The sequence below is a fragment of the Pelobates fuscus genome, chromosome 11 (assembly GCF_036172605.1).
Source record: "Pelobates fuscus isolate aPelFus1 chromosome 11, aPelFus1.pri, whole genome shotgun sequence".
In the NCBI taxonomy this organism is placed as follows: Eukaryota; Metazoa; Chordata; class Amphibia; order Anura; family Pelobatidae; genus Pelobates; species Pelobates fuscus.
Window position 1 is genome coordinate 125868541 of NC_086327.1, and position 26099 is coordinate 125894639.

At 37.7% G+C, this 26099-nt stretch overlaps 1 protein-coding gene across 1 annotated transcript in view; it reads left to right on the forward strand.

Moving 5' to 3' along the window:
* SIK2 (salt inducible kinase 2) overlaps positions 1-26099 on the forward strand; it is a 122416-nt gene that overhangs the window by 26712 nt on the left and 69605 nt on the right. Inside the window, exons 2-3 of the mRNA XM_063436489.1 lie at positions 18461-18577; positions 22601-22664. Of these exons, the coding sequence (XP_063292559.1) occupies positions 18461-18577; positions 22601-22664 (181 nt within the window). The remainder of the gene's footprint in view (positions 1-18460; positions 18578-22600; positions 22665-26099) is intronic.

The window sequence follows — 26099 nt, forward strand, 5'->3', positions numbered from 1 at the left end:
TTAGTTTAATCACATACTAGAGGTGGCTAAACATAATTTTTTTGTTTTTAATCAATTTATTCTAGCAGGTTGCATCTTTTGCTACATATTGATGCATTTTTTTTTGTGGCTTTTTCATGTACTTTTATTTTGTTTAAAAAAAAAAATATCTGAATTAAAGTGATATTTCAGTAGACAGATTGTTTTTTGCCACTTAAAAAAGAAATAAGGATTCTGGGGATTGTGCAGCAAAGTACAGTTCTCTGATGATTCTCAACGTAGAATATCAATCTGCTTTTAGAATACGTCGATAAGACACTTTAACTGAACGATTACTCATTGGTCTTTGGGAATCTTCTCAAAGCTGGCTTCCCAGGTAGGTAATAATGAAACTTATATAGGTTATTGTATTGTGCGTTCTTATCGAACGCTTGTATGAATTTACATTTGGAAGCAAGTTTCAAGGTCACTAACTGTACAATAATCTCAAGTCTTAGTTTATTGAATAAAGGCAGGATACTTCTGTTTACTAAGCTGTATGCGAAGATAAAGAATTAATCTCAATGTTGAATGATGAGCATATAACAATAATGAGGTTAAGAAGTCTATAAGCTGCTAAGATTGGATTCTTCTGTGACCATGTCTCTGGATAGGATATTTATGATCCAGACAAGATAGTATGGGATGAAGACTTTGTCATTCAGTTGCTGATCATTGGCGATCTTTAAACAAAAATAAAACACCCTGTAAACTTGAAGCATAGATAAGATAGTCATCAGACCAATGGAGTAGCCAATTGGGAAATGGCTTAGGGGAACAGTTATTCACTCCTTAAAAGTCTTGTCTAGATCGCTATTCTGGTGTCCTATGTCACCAGGATATTGCCATGTTTGTGATTGAATGCCGATCAGGGCAATCCTCTGTTTTTAGGTCCTCACTCTTTCATGTTTAAACTTGCACCATTACCTATTTAATAAATCCCGATAGCATGATTATAAAGTATATAACTAAACAATTATCTCCGATATGTGTATTTCATTCCATAACTCTAGATTTATATTGATAATGTTGACATTTTAAATGTTGGCATCATTAAGATACAAATGATAATGTGGCTGCATTACAAAGGTCTGCAATGCCACTATACTTCTTCTTATAATAATGCTGGCATTACAACACTGGGTACTTGTGCTTTAATTACACACAGTACAGGTACACAGAGGTCTACCCCTTAACCGTCTCCATATCCTAAATTCCCCCCTTTAACGCTCTCCATACCCAGAGTTTCCCTTTAATATTTACTATAGAAACCTCTTTCAGAAATACCGGTTTATGTACACTGCAGACATGCTTCTATACAAATGTGTGAAGAGGATTCTGAAGAAGTTTAGTTCTCACAGGCATCTTAGAATCATATCCACCTAGACCTTTACAGGACATATATTAATATTTAGCTCTTCATATTTATTTTGTGGTTTGTCATGGTTCAAATAAAGTGTATTTTATTATGTTTCCTTTAAATAAACCATAACCCTGTTTTTATACAAGGACAACATGGGACGGGGGTGGGGGGGGGGTGTGTCAGTCAGTGTTTTGGATACCAAACGTGCATCACTAAGTAGCTATGGGATCCTCCTTGTTTCTTTCTGCTTAATATTCGTACAGTGAGATTTAAACTTGAGTTCCCTTTTCAATGGTGCAATAAAACATACCAAACTATGAACATAAGTCCTACGTGAAAATGAACGTTCTGTAGAGACTACATGTTGGTTACTGCAAGCTTGATTTGTGTACATTGTTATTCTTACAGCTGCAGAGGAAGATATCATTTCAATGAGTTATTACAGATGAGACACGCTATTATGCAATCTGGGTGTTAATATGTTCCAATTTATCACTTACTCAACATGGTGGCAGTGCGCCTGAGCTAAGTCACGTTTAAAGCTGATTATATAGTGTTAAAGCTTTCTTTGAAAGTGAAAATTGTAACAAGCAAGCAATAATCACTCAACAACAGCATTCGATGATCCTTTGTTGCTGTCAGATGGTCATTCTGTTTATCCACTTAGCAGAATTACAGGAGGCCAAACAGTTGGCTGACTTACGGTGTGGATCCTACCCAGATGTTTGTGAAATACATTTCCCATAATCCTCAGCAAGCTTTGTTTGCAAACAAAATTCATTGTCAGTACAGTAACTTTTTTGGGACATTGAGACAATGGTGTGGAATTGTTTTATGTTGTCTCAAGCTATTTCTGTTACTATTAATTGAATGTTGTTACAGTAAATATAGAATGAGTTTGACATCTGTGTCCAACTTCCTTTTTTAGGTTATAAATAGTTAATTTTTGGAATTTACTGAAAACAGAATTGAAGATTTTCTTGGAATTACTTTTTACTTCTCTCTTAAAAAAAAAAAAAAAAAAAAAAAAAAAAAAAAAAACAACCTCTGAACTCTTCTTCTGTAATTGTAGTTTAGGCACCATTAATAATGTCCTCTGTGTGGCACCTCAATGGTTTCATAACACAAAGAGTGACTCTGTGCCGTGCTTACTGGTAACGTTGAGTTAGTTATTATTTATAAATATTATGCTTTGTGTTATTGGAAATTATTAGTCAGTCATTAGATTCCCCAGCAATTCAGGTTCTTCCCTAACTCTGAAGGAAAGAAAGTTAAATAAAAATTGGCAATAACAGTTGAATAGTGCTGTAAGATCTGATTTAAAAAAAAAAAAAAATGCTTTTATGGAGGCTACACCAGAGACCCTGAACCCAAAAGACACCTTGCACAAAACCCCCTTCAAAAAGCAAAAAAAAAAGCAATGTCCTTGTAATGCACAGCTGTTCCAGGTAGACTGTGCAGGTTTTCTATAGATTCTATGCATTTTATCTATAAGATCTGCAGCCATTATATCCTAGGTCTTCCCCCTACGTGTTTAATGAACAGTTTTAGCACACTAGTTGACACCCATCTTTTCGGTATTAATACCCATTTTCAAGTATGTTAGACGTTCTTCGGAAGAAGTACTTATTTATGTGATCATTTTGATTAGATAGCACGTTGTTTTACAATTAACGATAATTAACATCCCAATAAGGATGCTTTAAAAACCCCAAATTTAATTCCTAATTACAACTAGACTTTACATCTGTAATTAGATTTTCAGCTGTAATTTTCAGTTAAGACGGTTAATACTTTAATCATTAATTTTATGTGAAGCACTGCGGTACATACTGATGTTTTCTTACCAAATTCTCCTGTAAAATTGGAGTCTTGATTTTGTACACAATACGGAAATGGCAAACCAATCTTCACCGCATTGCTTCATGTATGGTATTTAGTAGAATGTCCTTAATTCCAATAAAACGAAAAACCTAGAACTTTTTTTTATTTAATGTCATTCATCATAACGTAATTCTTTTGGTTCTGAGCCAACATTACTGTAAGAAAATGATTTGGTTCTCACACCTATTTCCTATCTGTAACAAGTATGAAGTAAGGACAAGGGTGGGTGTGAATGATGTTAATAGCACACCCACATGGGCATGCCACTATTTGCCCCGGCCGAAGGATACAGAGTGGTGAGACATGACTATTGAAGGGGGTAAGCAACAAAGTCCAATAAAACACTCTCTTATACCATTTATGGCGTTGTTAGTCCTGAAAACAGGCCCCTTTGTCGTAATGTCAATAGACTAGCTTGTTTTAAGGCACTCCTCTTGCTGAAGCAGGCTACGGGGCATTTTATGCTCGCCTCTGTCTCCCTTTCTCCATCCTTCTTGAATAGTCTTGATGGCCAAATATGCCCACTGTTCCATTTGTGATCAGTACTCTTCTTCTGATGTTAAGAACATTGATGCTGTATTTTTATTCAACCTCTTTTGCATGACCGAAACATAAGTCTAACCTTGTCTGGGTGCCGATGTTCATCAACATGGAATTTTAAGGGTTCCCTCGGACATTTCTAGTTTTCCAGATCTGGACGGGACCGCCTTTATTTGTAACATGTGCTGTCTTTTTCTTAACATTCCCAAAAAGCGTAGGGTGAGTGTGTCATTGAAGTACTTCTGCCTATGCAAAATTCTTTCAGCATTTTCAGTGCTCATGATTTCAAGGGCAATGAGTTGTTTTTGGTTGTTGTTTTGTTTTGTTTTTGTTTTATGATAACGGTTCCAAGCACGGATCGAAATATATTTAACTGGATTAACCTTTTATAAACATTTGGTTGTTATTTGAGCGCACTTTCTTTCGACTGTGGATAAACACAAATATAGATATGGGCTAAGTTCTCCAAAACTTTACTTACTACAATACGGCATTAGTAACTATATATAAAATATCTTCCTCTACATAGTTAAAGGACCACTATAGTGCCCTGAGGGTGCCCCCACCTGCCAGGCTCTAGGGAGAGGAAAGGGTTAAAACTTACCTTTATTGCAGCGCCGGGCGGGGAGCTCTTCTCCTCCTCTCCTCCTCCTCTCCTCCCATTCGGCTGAATGCGCACGCGCGGCAAGAGCTGCGCGCATTCAGCCGGTCTCATAGGAAAGCATGATCAATGCTTTCCTATGGATGCTTGCGTGCTCTCACTGTGATTTTCACAGTGAGAATCACGCAAGCGCCTCTAGCGGCTGTCAATGAGACAGCCACTAGAGGATTAGGGGGAAGGCTTAACCAATTTATAAACATAGCAGTTTCTCTGAAACTGCTATGTTTATAAAAAAAATGGGTTAACCCTAGCTGGACCTGGCACCCAGACCACTTCATTAAGCTGAAGTGGTCTGGGTGCCTAGAGTGGTCCTTTAATGAATAGCTATTGGGTAATACCTATGTTTTGTATGATAAGAGCTGTTTATCATTTACCCAAGTTGGTAGGATGTAGTCCTCCAAGTTTACCTGTTCATTAATCTACTTCTAGTTAAAGGGACAGTGTAATATGTGAGAAGCCTACCCTTCAGATGGTGGGTAAGATGATCATCCAATATAGGATAAATTAACAATCTTACATATTTTAATTGGCTTGAAAACAAAAAAAATGTAACATTGTGTAAAACCACATAAAGTCACAATTGTAACACACTTACAAAATAAAAAGTGCTGATAGTCAAGACAGCACCGACTAAGCATGTGGATGGATAGACTCCCTCCACCTGGCAGACACGCAGTGTTCCATTGTGAAGTGTACAGGTCAGGATCATAACACAATAAACCTTGGGCTCGCCTCAGCCAGCAGTCCCAAATGAAGGTAATAAAAGATTCACTAGAGCAGTGGTTCCCAACCCAGTCCTCAAGTACCCCCTAACAGTCCAGGGTTTAAGGATTACTCAATTGTGTCAAAGGTGTTTTTGGGGAAAAAACATAAAAACACTTCAGACACAACAGGGTAATCCCTAAATCCGGGACTGGTAGGGGGTACTTGAGGGACTGGGTTGGGAACCCCTGCACTAGATTGATGTTCGGTGACTGTTAATGGAAATGATCTTGCAGACCCAGCTCGACTGGTTTTGTCAAAAGTGACTTTATCAAGGAGAGCTGCATACTTATAGTCTTCACTTAATCCATATAAATACCACACCACGACTAATTAGCTGCGTTCAGGACCATAAAGATGGCCGCAAAGATCCCATCATGTGCGACAATAAATGTCGCACATACGACACAGAAACACAGAATACTACATGTTTTTAGACTTCTGTTCATCTTAAGTCTGGCCCTATATGGCTACGGCTTGTATATATGTTAGGCCATATGTACATAAACGGTGATCAGTATAAAAAAAGCATTGATGTCAAACAATGTGAACTCCACGTAAATAGATGGGGATTGTGACCACAAAAAAAATAACCACCTTTAAGTGTACTTCTAAAACAGAGCTGAACATTAAAATTATAAATGTAAATGAAGCACCAAAACCACTACATCTTGATCAAATGGTTTTGGTGCACTGGTGCTGTGCCTTTTCTTGGACAATGTAAAACTCTGTCGTTTCAGATATACAGCAATGATTAAATTTGTCCAAGAATATTCTAATGACCGTCACACAGACGGCGACGAGTGGCAATTCTTTGAGAACCGACCTTTCGATTTTCTAAAGTTTTTACCTTCGGAATGATCACGCAGAGCATAATGATGCCAAATTCTGTTTCTCTTAAAGAAGCATTGGATTCAGTGCTTTTCTATAAGATTGTTGGAGTGTGGAAATTGTGGCACATGAAATGTAGTTCCTTAATGCAAAACTTCTGATTGGATCACAGACCAAAAGGATTAATGAGGTCATTGTGGGTGGAACGACTGAGGAGTCTGCATTGGAATAAAGGGTATGTTTAATTGCTGTTTGCAGGTTTCTTTCATTTAGTTTTTTCTTTAACACAAAGGAGTCCCTGAATATTAACCAATAAAAGAGCTTAAAATGACATTTATTTTTAACATTCGAGTGTTCCAATAAGGAAGGTCATGTTCGAGACCTACTGATATGGAAGAATGACGTGTTTAGTGCACCTGGCTTTCACCTCTTGTGGCCAAATATTTAACCATGGTAAAGACAATAGATTGTTCCTCTCCAAAATAAGCTGCAGCTACTTTTGCAAAGTCAGGATATTAAATTGAAGAGGTCATATTATAACATGGATTAAGTGTTCTCGAATAAAGTCTTCAGTTCTTTTGGCATTCACAGAGTCACGTGCAAATGGCCTGGCTTGTAATATTTTCTTCGCAAATCACAGCTCACGTAACTAATGCTTCAAGGTTGTTTTAACCCTTTTGTCAAGATGCATGTCACATCTTATCACCATACCATTCGACTTCATGCTCAGATCGCTTTGTTGATTGTGCTCACTTTTCTTATTACTTTTATTTACTAAGAGATGGAATATCAAATCGTGTTTGCTTTTTATCTGGAGTTGTTTCACCAGCTACATATCCAGTTTTCCACTCCAATAGATAATTTTTTATTTTTATTTTTTTTAAACATTTGAAATGAGAAAAAAAGTTATTGGCAATCCACTCCTAATAAATGTGACTTTAGGCAGTGGCATTCTCTTCCTAAACTCCGGTGTGTTCTAATATTTGTAGAGCTGAGCGTTTGGATACACCAGACAGAAATTGGAAGAAACCAAGCTTTTCTTGTCTATGTTTTAACGGATCATCATTAAATTTCTTGTATCTATTTATTTTTATTTTATTTTTTTACAGCTAGCACTCAATGGGGGTATGGACATTTGAGGTTCAGTTGTTTGTAAAGCGATCTCCACAACTAAATAGTTTGAGAACGTTGTCCTCTACATACTGGATCACCTTCACGTTCACCATGGTTATTAATTCATTTAAAGTGCAATATTACATACATATTCTAATAATATATATTATCAATAACAATCTTTATGTAAAAGAAGAGAGGATTTTAGTAAATACTGTACCTTGTTTTTCTTGCTTATGGTCAAACTGCCAGTTTATCATCCTATCAGTATCCTCCAGTTTCAGATTCTAAGACTGAAGAATGAATCAGAAGTAGTTCATTATGTAATAATAGCAGAAGCCTTTCACTATGAAGTCCACATCGAAATTTTATTTACTTCATTGGCCAAACCTTTTTTTAGTTCAGAAAAAATATTCGAAGCACTATGATTTTCTATTTATTTTTTTTGGTACATTTGTAAAATTTTGGATACAAGCTGATAAATTATATCATTTCACCCTGGTGGGAGACAAGCTATCTTTCCCTGAATTCTCCTCCGCCCCCATGCCTCCATTAATTTATTCTGCAACTTTGAAGACTACCAGCGTCACAAGGATGATGGAGGACAAGTAAGGGCAATTCTGGACAGACAATGAATAATCATCCCACATGACAATAGATACGTGTGGGCATAAGGAATAAACTAAAATATTCCCTAACTGGAAAGTGTAATGCTTTAGGCTGTAAAAAAATAAAAATAAAGGCACAACGTTTAGTAGGTTTGTGAGGTTAAAGGAAAAAAAAAATCCAAAATATGAAAATTACTATTGAGGTTACAAGCAAATCGGACCCACAATTTGGTGTCTGACCTAGAAGTCTACCAGTCAGTACTTGAAAGAATGAAGTTTCAGGCTTAAAGGAACTTTATCTCAGATTTGGACGTTTCAGAATGTAAACCGAGGACAATCAACGATCCCTGACGCATCAGTGTGCGATGCAGCTGTGTCCCAATGCCCTGTCTTGCGTATCTCACCTTTGTGTTTTTGTTATTCGGTGGGTACTCAACCGTGCTTATAGAAAAACACACACACACATATATATATATATATATATATATATATATATATATAATCAGAAATGCTCTGTGCACTCTATGCAACCACATAGCACTTTAAAAAAAAAATCACCTATAGTTTATTTTCTATTTAAATATTTCCTAACCTTCCTTTTAACTTTAGCACAGTCAGCATGGCGTATCTGCAAAGTTTAAAAGACCACTATAGTGTTATGAATACAAAACTGTAATCCTAACGCTATAGTGTTTTCGAGGTTAAAAAAAAAAACAACTTTTTAACTTCTTTCTTATCTTGGTCTTCTTCTCTTGCGAAATTTTGGCGATGATGGGACCTAATGCGCATGTGCGACAAGAAATTACCAATAATTTCCTATGGTAAACATAGACGATGCTAGACGTCCTCATGCAAGGCGCGAGGATGTCCAGCGTTGATTAACGTAGTAAAGGTCTGTTAGGGACCAGGAATCACCTTTAGTGCTTGTCTGGAAGGGTTTCTCTGAAACCCCAGTGTCTCACATTGCAGGGTTAAGAGGACAGGGACACTGCAGCCAGACCACTTCAATGAGAAGAAGTGGTCAATGTGCCTATTGTGTCCCTTCAATGAACCACGCTTAGGGAAAGAAATTACCAAGTCGCAATGGACCGCATTGATATAACCTGGCAGATTTGGGGGTGAATCCAAATTGCCGAAGTCTCAACGGGAAGGCATTTTATTGGGAGTCACAGACTACATGTTAAATGTTTGGGAGGACTTATTTTTGTTGTCCCCAGAAGAAGGCCATCAATTTTGTTACAAGTTCTCTCCAGAAGCAAGACTGTCCCATCACTGTGGAGGTCTGTAAGATTAATCTATATTGTATCCGTTCTATACAGTGTGTATACGAATCAGGCTTGCACCAGCTATTAAAGTATCATTTCGATGTTTTCTGCTAATTAAAATGTTCAGAATATTTCTCTGGGCTGCTGCTACTGCCTTTACAGAGCATTTAGAGTCATTAATGCTCAACTCTGCTTTATAAATAACAGACATTGAATTCTTCCTCACACCTCCATCCAAATTACCACTGCTGAGCCTGGCATTTACAGAGAAAGACTCTGGCTGCCTGTGGCATGACTAATCCCCTATTTATTGAAGAAAAAGAGCCTTTTTTATTAACTCCCCAATTAATAAAAATAAATCCCTTTTTAAGCCAAGAAAAAGCCTAGATCTCAATTTATTATGTTTTCACCTCTCACTGCTTTTTCTCTCAATATTTTGTTTCTGCACCCAAAGTAAAGGTTGTTAACCCCTGGATGACTAGGTGATCAGCAAATCCCTTCATATCTCAATGGCGCTGGTAAAGCCACCTTGCTTTAAGAGTTAATTTGCAGAACTTGGAGCCCTTTGCTGTGTTACCCCTTCCAACCAAAAATGTTTTTATTTAGCATTTATAAAACTGCAGTGCATATTTATATATATTTTCTTATTCTGAGTATCTGTGACTTTTATTGTGAAAATACATGTATATTAATTTTGTCCTAAAACGGAGATAAGCTAATTCAGGGGGTTATTCTTTAGGATTGGGACTGGTGATTCATTTCTTATTGACGACACGGATGCTCCATAACTAGGTATTTTTGGTTAGCTGGCAAGGAGGTTATGGTTCCTCTTTAAAGGGGGGTGGGGCTACGTTTTTGTTTGTGGGTTTGTTTGTTTTTACTTTATACATGGCTTGATCCTAAATATGGTTGGAAAACTATACATTTTATAATCCCCTATAGATGATACCAGAGGATTACAGGCAGCAGTTTGGGTTAATCCTGACACTCATTGTCAGAATATTTGTTCCCTGTTGGAGTCAGCACCTGGCTTGGCTGACGTAATGTTTGATTTCCCTTTAGACTTGTGTTCTGTGACACCGAGGTCATAAGAAGTCCCAACATTTTCCAAACTAAAATGCCCCACTTAACCTTGTGCAGTTCAGTCTCTGTTTGCCTTTAGCAAAATTGTTCAATGTTGGTGAATACAGTAACTTTCTTTCCTCTTTTTATTTATTAACGAATACTGTCAATGTTTGTGTGTGCAGAACGTAATGATAACTCCTTAGGACCTGTATGAGGGCTTTACCTGTTCTGTGTTTAGGTTGGCTCATTTGACCTAAATTTTGAAATTCAATTTGAATTCCCAATAATTCTCACCGCAGTAAATTAGCATGCCTGTGTGTGCATGTATTTATGTATGTGGGTGCATGTATTTATGTACAGTGTCTCACTTTTGTTGCCAACGGTTTAGACATTAATGGCTGTATGTTGAGTTATTTTGAGGGGACAGCAAATTTACTGTTATACAGGCTGTACACTTACTACTTTACATTGTAGCAGAGTGTCAGTTCTTCAGTGCTGTCACATGTAAAGATATAAAATATTTACAAAAATGTGAGGGGGGTCACTCGTGTGTGTGTGTGTGTGTGTGTGTGTGTGTGTGTGTGTGTCTGTCTGTCTGTGTGTTTACAGACTTCACTGTCCGCTATTCAGGTGCTGTGAATAAGATGGTGGTAGGTACTCAGGAGTGTAAATCCAACTAATCTTGGACAGATCACGACATTGATGTCCTGGTCTGCCTGAGAGCAGGGCTGCCGAAAAGCACAAATGTAATACGTACGTTATTAACCATTTGTTACAGGAAGTGATTGCACAGATGATGTCCGCATATGCACAGTGCGAGGTTCTAAAAGTAATATATATCGGAGTGCGTTGTGTGTGTGTATGTTTACAATTAGATCTTCTAACCAGCAATGCTTAAACATGTAAACATGTAAAGGACATAGAAATGTCATAAAATAGAAAATGACTCTGAAGTCACTTGTGGTTATTTCTCCATGCAGTGTTTTAATCCAAATATATCAGGGGTGAGTCACAGACTGCTATTTCCACATGCATAGAATTTCCAGAGGTTGAGTTCCCAAAAAATGTCCCTGGCTTTTTGTTTTTTCTTTTTCCTATAGGTTGAATGCACTGTAAAAAAATAAGTTTTGTAAATTGTATCTTTTTTTTTTCTTTTAATATGTCGTCTGTCTATGTATTTTTCCGTATTAAATTTCTGAAACCCCAGGCAGGTGATAAAATGTAACGATGTTAACGTGCGCTGTAGTGGTTATGGTGACAGGAGTTCACTGGGGCCTACCTGCTGTCCGCTGGTCGCTGCTCCCCACCTTCCCTCAGCAACCAGGAAAGCCAGAAACCACTGCTTAGAAGCTTCCGTTAGCTCTCCTGAGCTAAGCCCTGCAGTCCAATGCTGGCTCATTGGCTGAGAGCACCAGGACTTCGCTCAATAAAAAGCGCTACTTGCTATCACTGAGCAGTATTGGAGAAGGGGAGCAGCAACCAGTGAACCCCATAAAAAAAGTCAAACTTGTTTCACCACTTCTAAACTGGTCTCACTACTTATAACCGGGAGGTCAACCGGGGACTCATTGCACCATAACCACTGCATAGCTGTAGTGCTTATGGTGCTTGGAGTGTTTCTTAAAATTAAAAAAACACACACAACTTTCTGTTTTTCCCCTCATACTACTTTCATTAATTGCCCTTTAATTTAAAGGGAAATTCTAATCTCTACAACCACTTCAGCTCATTGTAGAGAATATGGTTCAAATAGTCCTCAAGTGCCAGTTCCCCCATTTTGTTAAACTGTTTTCAGTAGTTTGAGAGAAAAAAAACAGGACACATCTGGCACCATGAGCTCACAATCTATCATTGCCATCCAAGACAGGTTTTCGGGAGCGTGGTTGGGGGGGGGGTAAGAAAGGACTCTGAGCCAGGGACAGTGGTTCAATGAAATGTTTCTCTATGAGAAGTATTTTATTGGACCTCGGAGTGACGCGGCGTGACAAGAGACGGGGCATGGAGACGAGCGAGGAGAACCTCTCCCAGCGCTGGATTCAATTTAAGTTTTTTTTTTTTTTTTTTTTTTTTTTTTTTTTTTACTTAAAAGGTTTTGTAATAAGAAAAGGGAGTGGGCGAAGTTAATGGTGCCCAATAAGGCGTTAAATACATATTGTAAAAAAAAAGGGTTATTGTAACCCTTTAAGCATATTCTCATAATGCGAAGTCTGTTAGTAAATATGCCTTTTAATAGCTTCTGATGCATCTGTTAGATTCTGTTTGTTGGCTTTACACACTTTGCTTTATTTCCTAAGGTCATTAGCGCTAGGGTTTTGAGCCAGCAGCAAAGTCATCATGTGAGTCTAACAAAACCAAGTCAAATAAGCCAAAGCCATGCTAACAAAGCAGTGTTCTTTACTTTATTATTATTTATTAACCCTCGTTATTTAACCGCACGTCCTTCCCTTCTGCTTTTGGCTGCCTGCTGCCAGAGTTTTGGAAGCAGAGGAACTGAGAGCGAAGAAGAGAGCTGCAATGTTATGATTGCAAGAACGGCTTCGCTCCAGCCTGGAAAGCAAGCCTTTGGACACATTGTGGCTGTGAAGACGTTGCCAGGAGTTTTACAGGCTAAAGGAAGCGGGCTCGATTTCTACAACAACATGGGACATAGTCAGGCATCACGCCACTCGCAATTGGCATGAGATGGCTTCTTTTAGGAAATCAATTGATTTGGTCTAGTTTGCAGCATTAAATAGATAGAAATATTTGTGTTGCTATTTCTTAGAGCGCAAACTTCTCTGTTTTAAGCTATCTGTGCCTGGAAATTGAGTGTGCAATATAGTACACTGTCATGATCACCATAATATCTGCAAATTCAATCTAAAATAAATGAAACACCCGTCCAATTAATCCGGGTTTTGTTTTGGCACATTGCCTTTCTGATAATCTAAGCAGTCCAATTCCCTTACTCTGCTCAGTGGAATGTTGGGACCTAAACACTTCTTATTGGATGTTGGTGTCACAATATATGTACAGCTTTGTTTTTATTATTATTATTATTATTATTAACACCTTTATGGTAAGACTTAACCTTTGCTATAATTACTGTACTGACCAGATGTATGTTTTGGAAGATGGTAATAAATTTATTAACATTCTCTTAAAATATTATGATTTCTAACCCTAAAAACAGGCATAAATAATAGTTGTGTCTTCGAGTGGTCAAATAGCTAAACATACATACATAAAAATAGATTAATGGGTTACTTCAACCATCATGAGTAAACCAGTGAGTTAAAGTGGTCATGGTAGTAGGAGTCTGGTTGTGCAGGCTTTCTGCTTTTAATACTTCACGTCTAGAGATATTATTAATTGTGTGCTGTGGGCTAGTTCCATTCCCAGCACACGGGACATTGACAGCTCAGAACTTTGTTCCTGGTTGCCTAATGTCTATTCTGTGCATAAGTTAAGCCTGTTGTTAGCATGCGCAGCACTCTGACACCAGACTTTGAGATGTTCCCCTTGCATACAGACTGCATGCAAGGGGAAGATAGCTCTCCTCTCCCACCTCCCTTCATGGGAGGCTGAAAATTATTGAAAATTATTTTCTGGTCTTATTCTAGATCGATTGAAGGGACCATCCCCATAGAGCCCAATAGGGGGTTTTACATGTCAAAAGTCCCCCACAGCAAAGGGTTAAAGTAACCTTTTAATCGGTTATGCATAGTTTTGGTTTTTTTTGGGGGGGGGGGAGGTTTTAGGGAAATTATTTACAGAAACTTTCAGGTGGCACGTCAAGTAATGCCATATCTGTTTTAAACTTAAAGGATTAAGCAATGTTATCAAAACGCTTGGTGTCTCCACTACAAGCCTGACTCCCAGACACTTTAATGGATGGGGCATTGAGCCGGACGGATATACACTGCTTACTTTTACAGCAGTAGACGGGGTAAAGGTGGTCTTGATTTAGCTCGATAGAAGGCAGTTATGACACAGTTTGGCCTTTTTCAAACAATTCACATAATCTGCAAAGTGCCTGGTTTTAAATACCAAAGTTAAAATCTTCTCCGGAGTTGTATTTCTGGTGACAGATAAAAGCTGTGTTTAGTTCTTGCTACGGTCTCTGTATCTCACTACAGAAACCTTGCTAATAAACTACTACACAATGCTTCTTTTAGACGATTTAGAAAATCTATCTACAGAAAATTATTTCAATAAAGTATTTTTACAATGCAAATGGGATCTAGTAAATCTGTGGGTTGTTTTATATAAAAGTCATATACACTTTTTTATTTATTTTTTTATTTATTTTTTTGGGTGGGGGTGGAACACTCTTCTTTCAATTATGGACATTTTACATCTAATCTAGTACTATGTAAAACACTCTCTTACTTTTAAATAAATAAGCCCTGCCCAGAAATGACTGACAATTTTAAATATATATATTTATGAAAATGTTGCCTCGTTATTTTTACCTCATGTGACGAGTAAGTACACTGATAGGTTGAACAGTTCTGTTGCCATAGAAACATGAAAAGAATAAAAAGGGCAGACCTATTAGTCCTTTGCTTAAATGGTAACTGTCAAGCTGAGATATTGTGCTAGCAAATGCATAGATCAAAAATTATGAATCTAAAAAGATTAAGGTTATTATAGTTCCATACCTTGCCTTTTGTCTTAACCCAGTGTCATACCAGTGAAACAAAGCACATGCACCCCACAGTTCCCAACTCATTGTGTGTCCAATGCATTTTGGGAGCAGTTCTCGTGTTCTGTCTAATCATGTACTATCTCTCTAGGTCCGTAGATTTTCTAACCATTTTTATGGGACAATATAATAAAGTGTTTATTTTCATAAAGAATAACAATAAGCTGGGACTTGCTATTGTAGCACACATGTGGAGTTTGAAAAGTTACTCTTACCCTTTTTTATTATCAATATAACTATATTATTTTAAGATGCACTATTGGGAACTAATAGTGCGTCCACCCCCCCAGCTGCAAAATAAAGTCAAAACTTCCCTTCAATTCAATGCTAAGGCTAGGTTCTTCCATGTCCCATCCGACGTCCTACACATCACTCCTTTCCTCTCGATGCTTCTCATTATTATTGACATTTATATAGCGCTAATATCACAGAGAGCCGATTACGCATCAGCAACCAGAACATAAACGGTTGAGCTGAAGATGTGATTTACTTTACTTGTTTGCTTTGAGCCATACCAGATTTACTTCTTCCTTTACAATAGAGAGCCTCCTTGCCAGCGACTGTACGCTCCAGCACCCTAGAATATTGGGGCCTAGTCCCTCTGATAAAGAGTACTAGCCTATACTCCCCCTCTCCTCCAAACCCCTCCCCTCCCCCTAGGCTAAGGGCACATTTAGAAGAAAGCCATAACTCCACAACCCGTTTGGGTTGCAATTAAGCCCCCCTGTACCACACGGCCATTCTCCCGAAGCAATTCACACACTGCTGATAACCTACGAATGTCGGTTCGCTATTTCTGTGATACATACCTGTTTACTGATTACTGTACATATTGTTTTTGCAAGCATATGTATACTTTTGTCTTACTTTCTTTGTGTAACACGGCCTACATTGCTGCGATAAAAAAAAAAAAATGAAACATTTCAATAAAACGAGATTGACAACAAAACAAAAGTCAGGAAGTGCACGAAGGGAGATCCATGATATTGCGCAGGTCCTAAAAGTAACATTTAGGTAGAAAATAAAATCTAACTTAAAAAAAATAATCCAGACTGATGGAATTTATTAAATTTAAAATCATACATCATTGGTAGTAGTACATTTCGCAGGATAGTTAGAAGTCCTTTTTGTCCAACACCTGAAGTAGACACAAATTTAGAAGAACTACTGATCTGTGAATACTTGGTCTCCTAGTCACCTCACTTAGTGCTTCATTTCTCCAATCTCATGAACAATGGATGCTGTTGACAAAGATAAAAGGTTTGTTTGGCCTCGAGTGTTAGGATTCAGAGATAAAGTGGAGTTTGTTTGCATGTTGCAACAATAAACTCTTAGTGTACGTCCTCAGCTGTTGCCCAGTGATGTCATTCCCTCACCATGATGCCAACATTTTACAGTATACACAGAGACATGCGTGAATGTACACAATTGAAATGATTAATCCCCCTCATTCCTTATAGCAGCTTTGAGATGTCATTTGCCAACGTGTTCATATATATCGGCAATATATTGTCTTTTATGAAGTGTTGGTGTCTGTACGGTGATCTTTTTTTGCTTCATTGGATTTTGCATTATCAATATGAATAATATAATAAATGGCATATATAGAGTTGATTTGCAGAATCCACTGCAGAAAATAGTTTAACTGTAAAAATCAGCAGGGTTAACCACAATGAACTCACGGTATCCTAAGGCATACAGCAGTAATTAGCCTGTCTATCTTGCAATCTCTCAGCTCCCCTACTTCACCATCTGTCGAAGGACCTCAGAAGACATGAATACAGTTTGGAGAAATGGTTTTCAAGCCCTGGAATTTCAGGAGTGATAGTTTTGGTATCCACCGGCTCACCAGAACCGTTATAGAGAGGCAGGGAGGTATGTGGGCGGGCAGCCAAGTTCGGGCCTAACTTTTTAGGTGGCTGACAGTTTTGTGTTTTTTGTTTTTTTTGGTCTAAGGGAAGGGTGTCAGGGTGTCAGGGTGCCCCTAGAGGAGTTAAATAAGGCCGGTGGATGTGTTCCTTTTAAAGTTTTAACAAACAAATTAAGGTCAAAGTCAATAGGGCCAATTGAATATGTTTATAGAACGACAAATATATCAAAGAAAGCCAATCCAGAAATGACAACCTAGGAAAGAGGGGAGAACGAGAGGCAATTGAGAGACAGACAGACAGAGGATAACGAAAGGAGAGGAGGTGAAGGCAAAATAGAACTACCTAGGCGCCATGGCTAAAGACATAAAGTGAAAATTGTATGGGGAGGAATCAAGGGAGCTGAAGCATTGGTTTTGGATCAAAACTGATGCTTTAGTTTGAAAAAAAATAAAAATAAATAAAAGTGTTTGCGCAGGCTGAGCACAATTCACACTATGATTAGTAAGTCAGTTGTGTTTTACGTTGACAGTGTTATAAATATATGTTGTTATAGCATTGCATAAAGACCCCGACGGGTAGAAACATGTTGTTTGTCTAACAATTTAAAAAAAATAAAAAAATTTTTTTTTAATGTCCCAGTGATATTTATCACTTTAAGTGAACCTGTCCCCTAAAAATGTCCACATAATTAAAGGAACATTCCAGGCACCATAACCACTTCAAGAGTGACCTGGCGCCCCTCATTGTAAGCTGTCAAACCATTTTAGAAATATTTGTTTCTTACGGTGGGTCTGCCAGGGTTTACTCCTGCTCTGGAGCTTCATTGGCTAGCCAGAGCTAAGCCCTGGAGAGTCCACAGCTAATTGCTCTCATCCAATGAGGTACTCGTTGCAATGCGGAGCTTAGCTCAGACAGACCTCTTTTGGCTCTTTGTCAGAAGTAGTGGGGTCAGACCGGTGCCCGGCGGTCCATAAAAAAATGGTTTGACCCCTGCAATGGGTGGGGAGAAACTGTGGAGAGCTCTTCTGACACCATAACCACTACAGTACGATGTACTATAAAGTTTGTCCATTTACCACGGATTTTCAAAATATAAACTTGTGATATAACTTTGCATTGGCTGTATTCTCCAGAAAACCAGAAACATCCCTTTGTGCTTGTCCTGATAAAACACATTTTGCTCAATGAAATAAAACATATACGGTACCTCATTTGAGCCAAGAGATGTTTACTGAAATTTAAGAAACCCATTGATCATAGAATTCTTGCTTTGCAATTGATTCAAAGCATAGACACTTGCTAAAAGAAATGGCTTCATTCACACTTCTATTTAGATTAAATGCACTTTAACTCAGAATATAGAGTTAATTTGTTATTGATTAATATGTGTCTTACATTCCAGCCCCTCTGCAAAATGAGATTACCGTTTACTTTACTGATATATCTCTTGAAATCTAGGCAGTGGCTGCTTTCTGTGTTTGAGAGATAAGCTGTCCTTATGTTGCTTGGGAGAAGCATGGTGTGAATTTAAGAATTTTGGTTTCTTTTGGTGTTGACCAATGATGTGAGGCCCCTCGTTGCCCCATACCCTGTTGATAAGCTGTGTTGGCAAATCCCTTAGAAACGAAAACATTATTTTGGGCATATAGAGTATTTTTAACATTTGGTTTCATCCTGGGCTGGTAAGATACATTTGTCGTCTTTGTTAATTGCTGAAGTGCGCTAACTGTGTGATGCCATTGTTCCTTACAGTCTATATCTTTAATTATTTTTTTTTTTTTTTTTTTTTTAGGTGGCTATAAAGATAATTGACAAGTCTCAGCTGGATGCTGTGAATTTGGAGAAAATCTACAGAGAAGTTCAGATAATAAAGATGCTGGATCATCCCCACATTATCAAACTTTACCAGGTATGTTCTTGCCACTTTGTGAAACCGAACGAGGGAAGTGTCAAGTCATTAGCCACAAGAAATGCAAAAGCAAGGTGTTTGGCGATAGCTTTATCTCTGTGGTTAGTTTTCCGTTTTCATCAAAGTGCTAAGCTTTTCAAAAACCTCAAAGCAATCTTCCTGTGTTCAGGACATTTCAGTGAAGAAATGTATTAACCCTTGTTACACCAGATGTATCTAACATCACGATGTGCCTCCTATCACAGTGTCGAAGGGGTACTGCATGTCTAATACAAGAATTAAACCAGTCACATGATGGAACCTTTTGATTGGAGTCATGTGGAATGTTTTAATTAAACAATGAATTGTTCAGAATTGAAAAGCAAGCTAATGTCAGGCACATCGTTTGGGTACAGAAAAACTGATATTGAAACATGTCCACATTGTAAACCTTTTGGGTGTTTGAGGGGATCATAGCACGAACGATGATTGTGGGGTACATTGCCAAAAAAGAACAAAAAAAAAAAAAGAATGGCCTGGTGCTCTCCAAAAATATTAAAATGTAAACGACACTAAATAATGTAGTGTCATTTAATTTCGTGCATATCAGAGAGCACATAAACAACAACGTTCGTCACATAGGAGTCTTTTTCAAGTTTGCACTAAATAAAATGATACTTTATTCTGAAGCATATCACCCATTCAGGATTGCTTTACCTGTGATCACCTACTCTTTGTAGACTGCAATAGTCCTAAACCAGTTTTGGGTAACGTAGTCCATCGACCTTCACTGTGCCATCTCTGCTCTCTCGTATCAACAGCTGATGCAATGTATCTATCCCTGAATTCACGACACTCACTTCTGGCAAGGGTTAAACCGAAGTGACTAGTACAGAACAGTCTTTTCTCCTGGAACAAAGTGCATACAGGACATTATTGTAGAGAAAAACTGTAAACTGTCATGCGACAATGATGATGTGTTTGTCAGGACTTGTAGGGTTTGTTTAGTAGTAAGATCTATGTGTTTTGTAGTGTACTTTTGAGTCTTTTGTACTACTTTAATGCTATGCACTGGCATATTTACCAAGTGAATGTATAGTGGGTTTTTTTCAATTTGCGTCAGTAGTGACGGCATTTATATTTTTCTTAACTTCAAACGAAATTCGTGTTCATTTTACACTTTCTTAAAACAGAGCAAATAATAATAAAACAAACAATAAAAAAATGAGTGAATTTCTAAGAGGTTATTGCTCAAGTTACTGGCAGCTCTCGACTGCCACGTTTACCCCTAGCTAAGCTCCCAGTTGAAACCCATGAACATGCCACATAGGAGAGTACAAGCTCTTCGTTCTAGATGCTAGAAAAATTTTTTAAAAGTAGTCAATCGATTTAGACCAGTTCAGTAGCTAAGGCAGGCAACATCCACTCTATTTAATCCATTTATATTTCCCAAAACCTTGAGGGGCTTCAAGATTTGACAAACTGACAGTTGTAGGGTACAAATAAACCACAAAAACTGCTAAAAATTGTATTGCTAACAAAAAAAGACGACCACAAACTTTTTTTTTGTTTACCATTTGCATTTTGGGTAAAAAAAGAAAGTGGATGGGAAATTGAGGATACGTCTTGAGAGATTCTCTGTAAGAATGAATCCGCATGTGATAACATATGAGACAGATCAGCCATGGGCTTTAAATAAAACTTTGCGTGGTCAAACTCGAAACAAAAGTGAGGGAAGATGGAGTCGATAAATCACTGTGCTACGTCTCGTGTCTGGTGTTTAGCTGGAGATCAGCTAAACGTATTCTCGAGAAATTTACCATTCAATTTACGTTCTGGATTGGTTTACCATCCTCTCTGAATTCTGATGGCTAAAACCTTGGAGAGCTTTTGAAACATTGGGGCTCTGGGAGGATCGTTCATATTGCTAATAAATCTGTTAATGGTTTTGCTAGTACACCACTAAGCTCTTTTAATAGCTTTGGGTGTATTCCATCAGGTCCCATAAGTCAATGGGACCTGATGGAATACACCCAAAGCTATTAAAAGAGCTTAGTGGTGTACTAGCAAAACCATTAACAGATTTATTTAACCAATCATTGATAACAGGAGTAGTCCCAGAAGATTGGAAGTTAGCGAATGTTGTGCCCATTCACAAGAAAGGTAATAGGGAGGAGTCGGGCAACTATAGGCCAGTAAGCCTTACTTCAGTAGTGGGGAAAGTGATGGAAACCATGTTAAAGGATAGGATTGTTGAACATCTAAAAACACATGGATTTCAAGACCAGAGACAACATGGGTTTACTTCAGGGAGATCATGCCAAACTAATCTTATTGATTTTTTTGATTGGGTAACTAAAATTATAGATCAGGGTGGTGCAGTAGACATTGCTTACCTAGATTTCAGTAAGGCTTTTGACACTGTTGCACATAGAAGGCTTATCAATAAACTACAATCTTTGAGTTTGGATTCGAATATTGTTGAATGGGTAAGGCAGTGGCTGAGTGACAGGCAACAGAGGGTTGTAGTCAATGGAGTATATTCGAAGCTTGGGCTTGTCACCAGTGGGGTACCTCAGGGATCTGTACTTGGACCCATTCTCTTTAATATTTTTATTAGTGATATTGCAGAAGGTCTTGATGGTAAGGTGTGTCTTTTTGCGGATGATACTAAGATATGTAACAGGGTTGATGTTCCAGGAGGGATAAGCCAAATGGAAAATGATTTAGGTAAACTAGAAAAATGGTCAGAGTTGTGGCAACTGACATTTAATGTGGATAAGTGCAAGATAATGCATCTTGGACGTAAAAACCCAAGGGTAGAGTACAAAATATTTGATAGAGTCCTAACCTCAACATCTGAGGAAAGGGATTTAGGGGTGATTATTTCTGATGACTTAAAGGTAGGCAGACAATGTAATAGAGCAGCAGGAAATGCTAGCAGAATGCATGGTTGTATAGGGAGAGGTATTAGCAGTAGAAAGAGGGAAGTGCTCATGCCATTGTACAGAACACTGGTGAGACCTCACTTGGAGTACTGTACACAGTACTGGAGACCCTATCTTCAGAAGGATATTGATACCTTAGAGAGAGTTCAAAGAAGGGCTACTAAACTGGTTCATGGATTGCAGGATAAAACTTACCAGGAAAGGTTAAAGGATCTTAACATGTATAGCTTGGAGGAAAGACGAGACAGGGGGGATATGATAGAAACATTTAAATACATAAAGGGAATCAACACAGTAAAGGAGGAGACTATATTTAAAAGAAGAAAAACTACCACAACAAGAGGACATAGTCTTAAATTAGAGGGACAAAGGTTTAAAAATAATATCAGGAAGTATTACTTTACTGAGAGGGTAGTGGATGCATGGAATAGCCTTCCAGCTGAAGTGGTAGAGGTTAACACAGTAAAGGAGTTTAAGCATGCGTGGGATAGGCATAAGGCTATCCTAACTATAAGATAAGGCCAGGGACTAATGAAAGTATTTAGAAAACTGGGCAGACTAGATGGGCCGAAGGGTTCTTATCTGCCGTCACATTCTATGTTTCTATGTTTCTAATTAAAGTTAATTATTGGGCTTGGTGAAATAATTTGGGTGCATTCTGTTTAAATGAGCTTTATTTTATGATCTGTTTATTTCATTGTTACTGTACCTTTAAAAAAAAACCTCTGCATTCAGTGTTGTGTTTTTGAAATAGGAAGAGAAAAAGCCACTATTTTGTGAAATGTAATTTTAAACGATTGTTATAAAATGCACAAATTACAGACCACGATGGCCCTTTGACATGGTCAAAGCATCCCATAAATGAGAAATGGTCATAAACTGGCTATCTTAATATGATGTTAACAAAAACCTTTCTTTTACAATAATTGTGCATCTCTCCATGAATTACAAAAAGTATTTTTTTTTTCCTGTCAATCAGAACCTAGTATCAATTGATACATTGTACATTATGTCATGACATGCAAATATGTGATGGGAAATGCTTGCAAATACAAAGAAACTAACTTGGCACATTCTCTGCTTTTTACTTCACTAGGTTATGGAAACCAAAAATATGCTTTATCTTGTGACAGAATATGCCAAAAATGGCGAGATTTTTGGTAAGTGCTCTTCTAATTCCAAGTGGATTATGCATGCTCCTTTTGGAGGGTTGTATGTGTCTGATTTTTACTTCTTTCTTTAAAAATCCTTTTTTTGTTCCTGTTTGTTGATAAAAGTTTTCATGAATTTGATAGATTGTACTCCATGAGCCAGCGAGCTAGCTCGAAAAACACAGGGCTACAGCTGCAATGCCACCGAGTCGCAGATTTGATTCCCACCAAGAAATCCTTCTTTCTAAATTGATAAAACGAGGTCATTAAATTTGGGGGAGTCTTAAATCTAGAATCCAAGATGTACTTGGAAACACAGGGAATGCCAACATTTACTTATTATTGTCCTAGGTACATACTTTTGTATTTCTGGTTCAGTGATTTAATGCCTAGGATTTGTTGAGTATTATAAAATGGCTAATAAGTTTAGTAGGTAGGTTTGTGTGTTATAATGTACACATATATTGTATGTGTTGGAACTCGCAGAATATAGATCTATGTGCGTGTGTTCTGCATGATATCTGCGTACTATGCCCTCACCCCCCTCAGCGTCTTTTTACACATTTTAATCCACTGAACATGTAGCCGATCTTTGACAGACATGTACTTACTGACCTGCCACTGGCACGCTGTGTAATCTGAAGCTGCAACTCCTCTATCTTTTAATGCAATGCATCTGTTAGCCTATATATATCTCTTAACTAAATACACAGCACAGAGCTATAGAGATTGATTCCACAGCCTCTACAGGAAAACTGAATTTCGATCTCAGAATATATAGAGCTGGTCCTACGCCAATCAATCTGAAACTGGCCGCCTTCAGAGGGGCATTGCAGATGCTAATCCTATGACATTTCTTTACAAAGCAAGGCAACAGACACACATTCTGGCTACTGAATTGCTGAATTGGCTTTATAGAAGTTCAAGTGGATTATAGAATTCCCATTTAAATGGGAGACCATCACTTCAAAGAATTATTAATATTATCTTTCTTCTTCCCAACATTTAACAAGTATTTGTGAGGTGTGAAATTTAAAATTAAATGTAGAAATTCACACCTCGGTATCTGTCAAATAATTGCTATACGATCTATCCTTTCCACCTAGCAGTCATGAAATTACACATTGTTTTTTCGTCTTGTCTTCATTGGCAATGCTTGCCCTGGCATTGTCTGTCCTGGATTATGATGTAATTTGCTTAATCTTTTTATAAAGTTAAAAGCAAACATAACCTTACGTTAAAAAGTTATAGAAATTTATGTGTATTCCACTGCTACATTCACTGGCGTAAATTTCAGCAGTGACCGTTCTCTTTAACCAAAATTCAAACAAGAAAGCCTTATGGATATTATTTTAACACATTTACATCATCCTTATTCAATAAAAGACTAGTCTTGATGGTATAATAGAGTATACCAGACGGAGAAGAAGTGCATTATATAGATCTACAGTGTTATTCACTCAAGTATCGATGGTCACAAATTCTAAATTCATTTCAAATTGTAGATTAAAATAGTCAAAATGTAAAATTTATCCAAGACATATTTTTTTTTTTCTGATTGGCCCTTTTGATCTAAAATTTGAAATCTCACTTGAGTTCCCAGTATTTCACAGTTCAGTGAAAACCCTATTAGCATTTTGGATGCGTGTGTCACATTTAAAATCCTGCAGGAAAAGTAGCGAATACAGAAAATCTCAACATATGTACAATTCCCACCGTCGTCGTCTTCTTCAAACTGCTCGAAGGTTTACAATGCTTTTAGTCTCACTTCAGCAACAGCTGTAAGTTTACGCGTCAAGAATGACGGAATGTGGGTCCCCAAAACTCCATGTGGGGATGAATCTATGTTTTGGCTGCTGTTGCATTAAGATGTTACAGCATTTTTGAGATTTTTATTTTTTACTTTTATTTCTCCAAAAATACATATTGAGGGCAAATTTGAGTGTGTGAAGATGTGCCGGGGAATGTAGCAGATGAATTTCTTCTAATGGCCGTTGATGAAGCGGTGTTTCCTCTGTATGGCTGAAGGATGTTTGAAATCAGTGGGCTTGTGCATTCATGAAAGGTTTAAATATGTAAACCTGCTCATGGCAATTCATATTTGAAAGCGGCACTGTCACCGTCTGGGGACTTTGCAGAATTTGCTGCTGGGGGTCCAGTGGCCGAGTTAGGGGGCAGAATAAGGTGAATTCTGCTTACCTGAACCTGTTCACTGGCGGGCACCGCTATATTCTTCCAGCGGGATGCTCTTCAGCAGCCAACATCACTGGTGTGCTATCATCTTTTTTTGATATTTTTAATATGTTGAAAAAAAATCATTTTTTTTTTTTTTTTTTTTTTTAAGTTTATCCAAAAGTATTAAATCATTTTGAAAGCTTATCAAACAATATTAAATTGAGTTCCATGTTGTACGAACATTCTAGAAAACACAAGCTCTGCTTTTAATGAACGTTGGAATTCTCCTTAAATTTCCAACAATTCAAAGTAAATTTCAGGTTTGAGTTTAAAATGGCTGAACTGGAAAATTCCCCAAAACACCTAGGTTTTCCGTCTCACAATTTTAATGTGTTTATATTAAAATACCCATAGCCAGAAAAAAAATGGACCTCTGTGGAAAATGAAACCAATTACGATAAACCTCAATTGTGAGCTTTGCACAATTAAGTGACTCCAAAGTGAAGTTCTAAGCGAGGGCACCTATTTTTATTATCATATTTAGCATTTTCTGTAGACCTACACCACTGATGGCGAACCTTTTGAGCTCGGTGTGTCAAAATGCATTAAAAAAAAAAAAAACTAGCTTAACTCGGGTGCCGTCACATCTAGAAATATCCATAATTTTGTGATATTTGTAGCTCTGTCTGTCCTTTGTTACCCCAGGAAGCATGAGACCGGTTTGCAGCAAAATGCAAACTGCCTATGGCAGGGTTCTCCTGGTCTCTTCTGTTAGTCAGCTGTCTGCATACAACTGATTGATTGACAGGGAATGGTATTGGGTATATTTATAAATAGAATTTTTTTTCAAGACAAACCTTTTTTTTATTGGTTTGTAGTGTCTCTTTAAACATGGTTTTATGTGGATTACAATGACAAAGTTTTCTTGGTTGTGAAAAGATTTCACATTATTTTCTGAGTCCAGGGAGAGACATTCTCTGCACTGCCTTTTGGCATAAAATGTGTTAAATGGTGATATTTTTTCACACCAGGGAAACTTCTATCTTTTATTGAGACAATGCATAATTTGCTGATGCAGGGTTGGTTTAAAGTCCGTAGAATAAAGTTTGCCTTTAACTAACAGCAGTCTGGGGAGTAAAGAAGAGCTCTGTCCCATTAAACTTGTGCTGGAGGTGTTGAGGATTGCTAACCTTACTTACAGTTCTCAAGCCGGTTCAGGATACGTGTTCTGGGCTCCGGGATTAGGGCGGATTCGCGGAAGGAGTGTTG